Here is a 12791-nt window from a genome sequence, read left to right as displayed (position 1 = left end):
AAGTTAGGGAGAAGGACATAAACAGTTATTCTACTGAATAGACTGACTATGAAGGGTAGAACCGGAAGAATGCAAGAGGCTGAATATTGTTTGTTCAGGACCTTCATGGAATGTCTCCTACTTTCTTAGTTGCACAAGTGCAAGAACACTTATCCTTAGTATAGGACTTCTTTTACAAAGAATCCCTAATTTGAAAGCACCTGTAGTAAACATTCTATAGTTGGGCTCTGTTAAGAAAATTCTTGCTACAGCTTTTTTTTAAACAGATTGATCTCAAGGTGACTTTTTTCTTTAGAAACTTATGTATGTTATTGAAGAATTAAAGGTTAAGTAGTTCCTTAAGCCTGAAGACATATATTTTCTATCTTATATTTATAAACTTCTCATTACTTTTATTTAGTTCCTTCTGGAAGAACAATTCTCTTTTTTCTGGCCCTTACTGGACTTTTATTTACTTTTTAAAAAAATTTAATTTTGTGGATTTTTGGACTATGTGGAAACTGACCACTCTTAAATGATGACCAAAGAGATGTAAAATAGGCAACATTAATATAGTGCTTTAAGGTTTACAAAGTACTGGTTATCACAAGAGAAACAGGTTGACAGAAGTTAATGAATTTTCTCTCATGAACCTTACTGACTCCTGGGTCAGGACTCTCTGCCTCCTCTGTCTGAAGACCAGGATGAAAGGAAAGAATATGAAACATAATGGAAGATCCTAAATTACTATCTAACTTGGCTTCTTTAGATTCTGTTTGTGTTGATTGTGAGCTCTTCTTAGGGATGGTCAGAAGCACTGAGAATGGGATTTTGGATAGTTTTAATGGAGGCAAAGTTTCAAAGACTCCAGTGGAAATTAGGAATTTTTTTTAATGAAATAGCTGTACTGAAAAAAATTACAAGTATAACTAATCGTATTTAGCAAAGAACTTTATAATATATATTTTTGATTTTTTTTTTACATCACCCTAGCATAAACAAAAATTTTGGTTTGGGCAAATTTTCAGACTGGTGGCTAATTTTTATGTTTTTTTTTTTTTAATTGAAATAGTGGGGCAGCTAGGTGGTGCAGTGGGAGTCAGGAGGACCTGAGTTCAAATATGGCCTCAGACACTTATTTGCCCAGCTGTGTGACCTTGGGCAGGCCACTTAAGCTCATTGCTTTGCAAAAAAAATAATAATGTAGCAGAAATTGAAATTGTAAGTAACTGAATTTGTTTCCTAACTATGAACAATTTGTTAATTTTGTTAAATGTGACATTTATTACAGGAAATCCAAGTAGTAACCTGGCTTTGCTTTTGCTGCGTAGCTGTGGCTCTCTATTACCTGAACTGAAACCTTCAGATAGAACAGAATTTGTCCACAGGATATGGGACAAACTACAACAGTTGGGTATGATTATTTTAATAAATTATCCACATGTGGAATCTTAGAAATATTCTAATGCAGTTTTTTCTTTGTCTGAAAGAGGAAGGAAGGTTCATGAAGTGTAACATACTTTGATTTTATGGCAGAATATTGATTACACAATCTGAATCTTAGTTTTCATTTAGGGAGTTATAGTGACATCTAGGGGCATTCATAATAAAATGTAAAAAAAAGAGATTTTTAGAATCACCTTTGCTTCACTACCTGTAGTTCTTTCATTCTGAATATGAATTAAATTTTTACATAATCATGAAAACATTAGTTTTGGAATAACCTGGATAAATATGAAATTTTTACAGTTTGGAGAGATGTCTTTTGAGTGAAATTAGGTAACACTATATACAGTAATATACTAAGGAGGAGAATTTCTTTTTTTAACACCAACTTAGACATGTTGGGAACTAACAAGTAATACCTTTTCAGCATCTTTATAATTCTAACATGGTAAATATTTTGATCTTTTGAAGTCCCTAGGGTAATGAGTTTCAACCTTTGAAGGTGAGAAGAGCTCTTTAATTTGAAAAAAATTTTCAGAACTCTCACAAGATAGTAGTTGTATTATTAATATCCATTGATTGAGGAAATTCACAATGACAAAAGCTACTATGAACTCAGCAACATGTTTAAATGAATTTTATTTTTTATTTTAAATTATATTATTTATTTTGAATGTATTTTATTTTTCACAACATCTCCTGGTATTTAAAAAAGGTTAATAGCTATATGTGTTAGATACTCAGAGTATAGGTCTCTTTTTCCCAAGAAAATAACCTGAATAAGAATCTTTTACAATGTAACCTACAAATGATTTTCCAGAATTTGCTTGAATATTTCTCAGATGGGGGAATCCACTGGTGACCCATTGCGCTCTTGGAATTTTCTAATTGCAAAGTTTCATCACACCTAGATTAGACATGTTTTGTCTTTCACTTCTAAATCCCTTCAGATATTTGAACAGAGGTATCATATGTTTCCTAAGTCTTCAAAGGAAACTTCCCTGTTTCCTTCCACCAATGTTCACATGCTATTACATTAGTTTTGGAAAAAATAGAATACTTACATATTGATAAGACACGTTCAAGGTTTAAAAATTACCTGCTGTCAGTGGTTCTTTGTTATACTTGCAGAGTTTTTTTTTTTTTTTGGTCAAAGCTTAATTTGTCCCTTTAAAATTTTATTTTAATATCTTGGATCTATACTGTGACCACTGCCTTCTGGCATTTTAGCATCCTAATTTAGGTAAAGGGGATAGGGAAGTGAGAGGGGAAAGGGAGAGAAGGAAAAACAGGAGGGAAAAGGCAAGGCAATAAATAAATATTGTTTAACTATGGATTCCCTCTTTTCTACTGATGCTGGGGACTTAATGATAATTTTCGTCCTTCAAAAGTTGATGTGAGCAAAAGGAGCATCTCTTTCTGCATCTAATTCTCACCAGTAAGGAACTTGGGGGTAAATAATGTGAACTTTGAGAAGTGACCATTAAACTTAAGAATATTAAAAGAGGAAAATCTGAATGCACTCTAAATTGTTGAACAAGGCATTATAGACCAGGGATTGTTAGCTCTTTTTGTGTAAAAGTTCGCTTTGGCAGACTGGGAAAACCCATGGATACCTTCTAAGAATACTTTTTCAAAATTTATAATTGAAAGAAATGTCAAATTCAGTAAGAGATTAGTGAAAATAAAGATGTAATTTCCTTTTGGCATCTAAATTCACAGATCTCTTTGTTTTAAGGTATTTGTGTGCATCCCAGATTAAGAACTCATGGTTAAGAGTGAAGATAAATTGGTGTAGTTAAGACATTTAATAAGAGAATCTGAAAATATCTCTTCAGACTGGAATGCTAGTCAAAATCTAATAAGGTGGAATGTCATAAGACTAAATGTAAAGTTTTACTCTTATTGCACAACTAATAACCAGATAGGGCAGCCAAACCCATTTATAGCATCTTAGCCTAAATGAAAGGATTAGGTAGCAACAGCATCAAAGTTCACTCCTGGGACATATCTATAAAAAACGGAAACACTGTATTAAACTGATCATCTGGGAGGCAGTAAGGATGGTGAGAGAAGCTAAGACCATACTGCAAGTCTTTGAAGGGCTGTCCTGTCGAAGGTGTATTTTTGTGGTTTCAATTTTCTTTTTTTATAGATTGGCATCAGGAGAGGCTCAGGGCAGGTAGATCTATCAGCTGGTTATTGCAGGAGTTCAAGCAAGAGATGATGAGTGCTTCACACTAATATGGGGGCACTATCAGCAAAGAGAAAGGGCATATTGAGATAAGATGCAAAGATAAATCAGCTGGGCTTGTCAAGAGATTGAATGGAGACTGGTGAGACGTGATGAGAAACTTGGGAGCCTGAGGACCAACTTCTGCTTGTCATACCCTTGTCATAGTATTCAGGAAGCTTAAGTAGGAGAGGTATTGAAAAGGAGAGGGAAGAAGAGGATCGGTTCTATTTTGGACATATTGAATTGAAGATTGCATTGGGACAGTTGGAGATGGGACATTGGAGGTCAGCTGATCAGCATAGAGTTGGTAATAAAATCTTTGGGGACTAATGAAATCATTAACTAAAGTAGTGTATAGAGGAAGAAGAGAAGAACCAAACAGTCCTTTGGAACAGCTCTGGTTAGAAAATTTGGCCTGGATGAAAATTCAAGTAGGAAGAACAGAAGAAGTGTGTGTGTGTGTGTGTGTGTGTGTGTGTGTGTGTGTGTGTGTGTGTACATATAGATATATAAAAATTAACTCTTCATAGAAAATATTTTAAAGCATATGTTAAGATTTAACATAATAGTAACAAAACCTAATTGCTTGTTGGTATCCCCTTTTGCTATCAAGTCATTTTTGTATTTTTAAATCATATTTCATGGCTGGGGTTTTTTTTTTTTTGCCATCACTATCTCTACCCATCAAATTTCAATAAATGACCTTCTTGTACCATATATAAGGAAATCCTCGTATTATGTCTAAGAGAATTATTTCTCATTTTAAACTTCATTTGTTTCTTCATCTGCCCAGATCATTAGTCTTCTGAAGTTATGTTTGAGTATTGCTATGATCATAGTTCTTAAATCTTTAATCTCTTTATTACTCATTAATAAGTATCAATTAAACACTTGTGAAACAATCTCTATAGGAAATATTATTTCTAATGGAGGAGACAACAAGGATATACTCTGTCACATAAATGAATAAATATAAAGAAATAAGTACCATTTGCTTATTAGTAATTGCTTTCTAAAATGATTAGGTAGCACTTAGTTCTAGCAGATACTCTGTATAGGCAGGCTAAGATCTCCTTAATATGGTTAGTTGATAATTCTAAATTCAAAAAATTCTAAATTCAAATCCACTAGCCCATCATCTGCTGTTTTGATATTTTTGTGAAGTGGAGGTCCTAAGGTTATTTCAGTTTTTAAAGAAAGATGTGATTCAAATAATTTAGCCCTTTTTTAAATTTTCAGGTGTGATATATGATATAAGCCATTACAATGCTTTACTTAAAGTGTATCTTCAGAATGAACATCAGTTCTCACCAACTGATTTTTTGACAAAAATGGAGGAAGCAAATATTCAGCCCAATCGAGTAAGTAGTCTCTTTTGGAGGGGAGGGGGTGCATAATAAGACCTCTTTCTATTTTTCCCCCCAAATTTAAAAAAAAAGTTCACTTTTTCCATTTTCTTGACAGGTTACGTACCAGAGGCTAATTACTGCTTATTGTAATAAAGGAGATATTGAAGGTGCCAGGTATGAATTCACGTATTCATTTATGTGATAGAGTATTTTTGGGGAGGAGGATCACATAAAATTACTATTAAAACTCTTCAGTTTGAATTGTAAAGCAAGCCCAAAGATCTTTGGTTTGCATGGCAGAGGATATAATCCCTACACTAAATATTATTCTCTTAAGAGATTTTTTGACCAAAGTTGCATATTCGTTTTTGAGACTGGTGTTTGAATTACCCATTTGTCTATGAGCCCCTGTAATTTGTTATTTAGGAAGAAATCTTAGCTATTAGGAAGATTCCATTTGTCCTTGGACTATACTTTTTTAGTGTCATCCCATGCAAGCCAGTTGTATTAAAAAAATTATTGATATCCTTTTTTAGTTGTTATATTTCTTTCCAATTATATCCATCCTACACTGGGATCCAGAAATCCATCTTTTGTGATTAAAAAAAAGTAGCACAAAAAACATACCAGCACATTGCTCCTTCTGATAACTATACATTCAGCACTTAGGCTTTTGCCTCTCAATTTTTGCTTTCTCAACTTTTCTCGTTTTTCAGGATGCTTTTACTGTTCAGTTTCTATTCTTTTTATTTCCATTGCTGTGTTTATTTTGCTTCCTGGTTTTGCCTCTTGCTCTTTGCTCAAGAATGTAAAGTTATGATTATCAGTAGTGCATCTGTCAAATAAAAGTGACTTTGTATTCTGAGGCTGTGGGTATAAGTCTTGCCTCTGAGTCCAATTACTTCTTGGAACAGTGGCTGGTCATTTTACTTCCCTAGGCATCTGTAGAATGAAGGGAGTTGGAATAAAACCCTTTGCCTAATCCTCAGTTTTCACTATATTGGTCCTGTACTGTTGACTAGTAAATTAGATTAGTAAAATAGATAATCACTTTGGAAATATTTTTATATTATTATTTAAGAAGATTTTTTAGGATTAATCCTACAAAGGTCACCATTATTGTATTGTATTGTAATTTTTCGATTAACATTTCTTTTATCTTTTCAGTAAAATTCTTGGATTTATGAAGACAAAGGATCTTCCAGTTACAGAAATAGTATTCAGTGCCCTTATAACAGGACATGCAAGAACTGGGTAATATGAAATAAGCTATTTTAACTGTTCATTGACCTAAAATTCCTAAACCATGACTCTTCATCTGAATTTCATATGAGAAAGAATGCATACATCATTTTTATTACACTTGGCCTACTTTCATTAAATTAGGCTTAATCTAGAATTTCTATTTCATGTTTTGGAGACTTAGCCAGTTTATCCATGTAAGGTAATTAATGGGTTTATTCCTGAAAATGTTGAAAAAGTAACTTAATGGTGATTTTATTCTCAAAAAAGTTTAATTTGGTTCCAAGAGTAATTTATATCAGTCTTAGTTAATTATTTCTGATTTGTAAAAGTTTATTAAAATAATTTCAAAAACCTAAGACTGTGATTGTGTGCATTGAAACTTTACAACATTATAGTGATACATAAAAGTTATTTTGAAACTCTTATTTTTTTTTATCTTGGAGCATAAAACAATTTTAGATTAATAAAAGCAAACTTGTTTAAGTAAGAATGATTTTTTAAAATCTTTCAAATAATTTGCAGGGATATGCAGAATGCAGAAAATATTCTTTCAGTGATGAGAGAAGCAGGAATTGAGCCTGGTCCAGATACTTATTTAGCATTATTGAATGCATATGCTGAGAAAGGTGACATTGATCATGTTAAACAGGTATGATTTATGGAGTATAAATTGTACATTGAAGAGATTTTATTTTTAAACATATCTAACCTTAAATTGATTCTCTAATCAGACAAGAAAGTTGAAGTGGAATTTAATCTCTGTTTTTACCATTGAAACATTATCTAATGTGTATTACTTAGCAGCTTAATGTTATTTTAACAGTTAATGCTATATTCCCGAAATTAAATATATTATTAATGTAACAAGTACAATTTTTAGTTTTAGAAATACTAATTATTTTAGTGTTGGTAAAGAAACCTGTTTTGAATTTAAAAACAAATGAATGACTTAACTTTTGTCATTTTGGAATTTTCTACAGACTTTGGAAATGATGGACAAGACTGATAACTACCTTATGGACAGAGATTTAATGCAAATTGTCTTTAGCTTCAGCAAGGCTGGATATCCTCAGTATGTCTCTGAAATTTTGGAACGCATGAAATATGAAAGAAGATTTATTCCAGGTTAATTTTTTAAAAAATATATTTTTAGTTGATAATATCTGAACCTTATCGTTTAATGTCATGGGGTAAACATTTTCCTAAAAGAATCTAAATCTAAATTATAGGTAATGGGATAGGAATCTAGAAGTTCTTTGCATCTAGCACATAAAAATCGCTCAATTTTAAATGTACTTTTATGCAGATAAGTTTTGTTAAGTGGATGTTTTAATTTAAAGATGTTTTCCTTTGAATTCTAAAAGCAGTTTTAAAAGATGTTATTTGTATCTTTGAGTTATGTTTTCTGGATGATAATCAGTTTTCCAGTGCTTCAAATTGCTCTTGAATGTGAGAATATGATTCAAAATAGGAATGAGTTGAATAGTAGCTGAAATATAATCTTATTTCATGCATAGCAAGTATATTATCTGCGTTTATTTTCTAGATGTGATGAACCTCTGTCTGAGCTTAGTGACGGAAAGACTGGAAGATATAGCAATGCAAATTTTAGTGTCCTGTCCAAAATCACTCATTGCGAATGCACAAGAAAATGGTTCAAGCATAAACTTTGGCAATTTCTTTTTACAGCATTGTGTCACCATGAATACGGTATTCAGTTCTTTTTTTACTTTCTGAAACTCACTATTTAGAACAGAATTATAGAGGAAAAATATAGACTTTAAGAAAATTGAAGATCTAAGGACTTTGTGATATTGATATTGTGATAGTGTGATATTGCACATGCAGACTTTTTTCTTCACACTGTTTTAAAGAAATGTTGGGATATTTGTAGAAGATGAGAGAAAGCTGACAAACGATTTATTTCCTTTTAGCCCTTCAACAAGTTGGAAGAATTTTGTGAAAAGTTAAAAGAAGAGAAGCTGCATGATGCCCCTTTTCAGTTCACATTATTCTGTGCTCTGAAAGCAAAGAAAACAGGTATTCCATCCTTAAATTGAAAGCAAATGTGGTAAGTCTTATCCTGAAATAGTCCTTTTAATGTTTCCTGTCCTTTTCTAGCTTTGGCAATTGATCTCATGAAGACAATGAAGGAACAGAAAGCTCCTATCAGACCACACTATTTTTGGCCATTGTTAACTGGACATCAAAAGACGAAAAATATTCAAGGTGAGCTGGATTCCATTTTGAAAGATTATCACTGTTCAGAGTAGAAAAAAATTCTTTGGAACATTTATACAGATTTTCCTCAATTAAAAAAATTGAATATTGTGGTTTTAAATTTCATTTATCTTATTAATCTTTAATTTTTGAATTCAGATTCATAGTGAAAACATGATAAAATACTATACATTATTAACTTTTAACATGGAGTCTTTTGATTCTTGCTTTTTACAGTCTATCTAAAATTAAATATTTATAGATGCATTCAAAGGTAAAGCCACATCCCAAGTTTAGTTTTCGCCAAAACAACTGAGAAGCTTAATAGTTTTCTTTGTGAAACATTTTTTTTTTCCTTTTAACTGATGAGCTAAATTTGAGCTTAGTTAGAGTAATAGAAAAGGCAGGGAAACTCCTATTGCCAGATGAGTGATCGTGACCTGACAGCAGGCTGATTGAAGGACAGAAATGGAGTCTTTCGGGTCCTTAAGTACGTTTGAGCATTTAGCACACTTTTCGTTGTTACACATGGGATGTCTATGGGCTATGAATAAGAATGGAACAAATATTAAATTTTAGAGTACAGTGTCTAATTCTTTGGTTTGCGTTATTGGTAATTCAGAAAGAGTAGTCTCATAAAAAGATGCTTTTAACAGAAGTACTTTCCCCTTGGGGAAACAAAAAATGGTCTTTTCCCTCTTATCTCACAGTATAATGTGCTCTAGAATGAGATGCAGAGTTGTTAGTGTGACATTGGGTGACAAACAAAACGCACAAACACAAAAAAAGTGCTTTTAGCAGTCTGTTCGTATTGCAATTTTATTTTAAATATACAGTTGTATTCGGGTTTAGAAGAAATGCTGAAACAAGTATTCCCTAATTGTTTCTGACTATAAAAGTCTCTAAATCCTTTTTAGAAAGATCTTTGTGAAAACAATATGCAATTTTATTAACTCTTTGCATATCTTCTAGTTCTAAAACTCCAAGGTCACCTATAACCTCATGTTTATGAAACAAAAAGTTAGTATCATTCTCTGAAAACTTTCGGTCCTGTTAATACAGGAGATAATTCTCTGATTTGATCTTTTAAAAACAACTTCTAAATATTTTTGCTTTTTATGATTATTAAATCCTAAAATATATTTAAATAACTGTTGTTGAATGGTTAGATGATTAGTTATAATAAGTCTGCTTTCTTGAACAACACTTGTGCTTAAATCAGAGATAGGTTACTAAATTCACCTTAGGTAGATCAATGAATAAATATGTTCAGGGACTTACTTGAGTTCACTTTTCTTCATTTGTAGTTTATGCTTATATTCCTCAAAAGAGATTTTAGATTCCAATGACAGGCCCAACTAAATCTAAAATTTTAAATCAAAGATTGTCCTTGGCAACAAACATGTTTATTTTTTAATGAAGAACTTAACTCTTGGAGTGGAGTGGAGAACTCATTCTTCAGTGGAAAACTAAACTCTTGAGGATATTTACTAGGTTTGGTGAGATTAAGTAGCTTGCCTGTGATCCCACAGCTATAAATGTTAAAGGCAAAATTTGAACCCATATCTCCTTAACTCCCCTGTCTAGGGTAAAAAAACCCATAGAATCATAATTGGAAGGGACTCCAGAAATCATCTAATTCAGGTACTTTATTTAACACATGAGAAAAGTGTGACTTTGCTAACTTGAATAGGATGAATATTTGAACTCTAAATATCTATCGGATTTCTGGAAATGGATAGAAACTAAAAACAAGTAATACTCTTTTTACTTTTCAGTATGGTCTAGCTTCAAGAGTATCTTCTCTTCCCATTTGTAAGCACACCCCATACTCCTGCCCCCTATCCTTACCCTGCCCCTAGCCAGTAATTCATGATTCTCAATCATGTCAGTCTTTAGAACTGTAGCTTTCTCTCTTTAGATGTTTATCTGTGTGAGTGTGTATGTGTCTGTGTCTGTATTTTGCATTTATTTAATTATTCCAATGACAAGATTTATTTATAATCTTCTTTACTGTTAAAGAGAAAATTCAACTTAACTAATATCGTAAATAGATTATTCTTGGAGATAAGGCAAATAAGTGTTGCAGTTCTTTGTTATATTAAACATTCTGTGCATATGCATTTACACAGTCACACACAAACAAAAGTAATGAAGTGAGATTCAACTTTGAGGGAAAAGTACATAGATCTGAGTAGAAAACTACAAAAACTAGATTATTGAGAAGTAACTTTTAATGACCAAATAAAATATCTCAAGGTTGCCAAGAAACTAACCACACAAATTCAAGTGAAACTAATTTAAGCAAATTTGAAAGAGCCTTTGCTTTTTAACCTCCTACTTCAGGCAGGTCATAGTGATTTTTCTTAATAGTTTTGTCCTCTGTAACACAAATACAAATCTAGCTCATTTCACTGTTCAGAACTCTAAATATCTATCAAATTTTTGAAAATGGATAGAAACTAAAAACAACCAAACTAATTTAGGGTCAGGATGCATGATGAAATTGTAAGATGAAAATGAATGGTGAGCACTTAATGCTGTAAAGAATTTTTACACACTTGAAGATACAGATTTCTTGTGAAACCTAGGTAATTGACCTTTACAGAAAGTGAAGAACAGTGTCTAATGATGATGATTGCAATTTTAGGACCAAGTTGTTGCCACCATAAATTACAAAAGGATTATCTTTAAGGAGTTGAGACTTAACAATCAGTGTAGATGAATGCAAGGAAATGATTAGAAACTCTGCAACATATTACTTCAGGCTGTAAAAATAGAGCACCTAGCAATAAATGACCTGATAGTATTATACATCAGAAGTTCAGTCTTTTGTGAACTTAAAAAAAAAATCTACATCCTAAAAATATCTTGACGAACTTAACCAGTAACTGTACTGGAACCATAGTAATATCTAACCATCTTGTTGCCAATGATGGCATGGATGTTATAAATCTTCAGTCTTAAGAACAGTGCTTTTGGGGCAGCTAGGTGGCATAGTGGATAGAGCACCAGCCCTGGAGTCAGGAGTTCGTGAGTTCAAATTCGGCCTCAGACACTTAATAATTACCTAGTTGTGTGGCCTTGGTCAAGGCACTTAACCCCATTGCCTTGCAAAAATCTAAAAAAAGAAACCCCAAACAGTGCTTTTAATATTATTCATACTTACTGCTGCATGGGGCGGGGGGAGGGGTTGGCACTGGTGGGAAGGAAAGCTTTCCAAATAGGAGAGAGCAGAGAATGACCAATATGAACTGGATGTGCACATAATCAGTTATCAAGTCTGCTCATGAAATTGTATTAAAGGTGCTTTCAGTTAGTCAACAGAGGATATGCTCATATCTCTGTGAATACAAAAATTATTTCATCTACCTTTGCACTAATCTTTAGGACATTAAATTTGCAAGGATAATGGGACCAGGAGCAGCTAGGTGGCGCAGTAGAAAAGAGCCCTGACTCTGGAGTCAGGAAGACCTGAGTTCAGATGTGGATTCAGACACTTAATATGTAATTACCTAGCTGTCTGACCTTGGGCAATTAATGGGACCTTAACCCCATTGCCTTGTTAAAAAAAAAAGAATAATGGAACAGTTTCTTGTCCTGGGATCAATTTTTCTTAATTTCATGAAGAAAAGTGAGAATGAGATCAAAAGAACAGTATTCGATTCATCTGAGATTTAAGTTAGGTAAATTCATTACATGTAAAATCTTAGTTGGACAGATCATACCTTTTTTCAAAATTTGCTTAAATCAAAAATATTTTGTAGACAACACATCTACTTTGAATCACTTTCAGTAAGTCTTTAAAACGAGATAGTTTTGGTTTGCCCCATACTGCTAAATACATGCAATGTTGTAAAGTAGGAGAGCAACTGTAAGTTATTAAAATGAAGATGTTGAGATCACATGACTAATATAAAAAAGTATATTTAGGTTTTAATTTTACTAAAGGCTTCTTTTTTCTTATTTCAGAAATAGCAGGAAGTATATTTTACTGCAGATTTTAGGTGAGAATGTGCTTTAAGCTTTGATTTTTTAGTAAATAAATGCTTTCAATTGTTTTTTGTTATTGAGAGTTTATAGGTAGACTAGTTCATTTGCCATACTATGTTCCTTGGCTATTCATTGTGTCAGAAACAGATGGCTACAAAAGACTTAGATGTAGGTGATAGCTACTTCTAGCAGTTGCTTTTTGTTGTCATTCCTATTTTTTGTTTTTATATTTTTGGACTCTTTTTCATCTTATTTTCTCTTACTAAATTTGATAGCTCATCATTTTCAACAGTTAATTCATTTCTGTTAGTGTTTTAAATTTG

At 32.5% G+C, this 12791-nt stretch overlaps 1 protein-coding gene across 1 annotated transcript in view; it reads left to right on the top strand.

Annotated features, from left to right (window-relative positions):
* Positions 1 to 12791, top strand: part of LRPPRC (leucine rich pentatricopeptide repeat containing) — a 106965-nt gene that overhangs the window by 18680 nt on the left and 75494 nt on the right. The window contains exons 3-11 of the mRNA XM_074222942.1: positions 1271 to 1393; positions 4901 to 5022; positions 5126 to 5184; positions 6178 to 6264; positions 6778 to 6904; positions 7236 to 7380; positions 7802 to 7965; positions 8190 to 8295; positions 8377 to 8484. Coding sequence (XP_074079043.1) covers positions 1271 to 1393; positions 4901 to 5022; positions 5126 to 5184; positions 6178 to 6264; positions 6778 to 6904; positions 7236 to 7380; positions 7802 to 7965; positions 8190 to 8295; positions 8377 to 8484 — 1041 coding nt within the window. The remainder of the gene's footprint in view (positions 1 to 1270; positions 1394 to 4900; positions 5023 to 5125; positions 5185 to 6177; positions 6265 to 6777; positions 6905 to 7235; positions 7381 to 7801; positions 7966 to 8189; positions 8296 to 8376; positions 8485 to 12791) is intronic.

This window comes from Macrotis lagotis, chromosome 1 (assembly GCF_037893015.1).
Source record: "Macrotis lagotis isolate mMagLag1 chromosome 1, bilby.v1.9.chrom.fasta, whole genome shotgun sequence".
In the NCBI taxonomy this organism is placed as follows: Eukaryota; Metazoa; Chordata; class Mammalia; order Peramelemorphia; family Peramelidae; genus Macrotis; species Macrotis lagotis.
The sequence above is the reverse complement of the archived record's forward strand: the minus strand, read 5'-3'. Positions and strand labels throughout refer to the sequence as shown.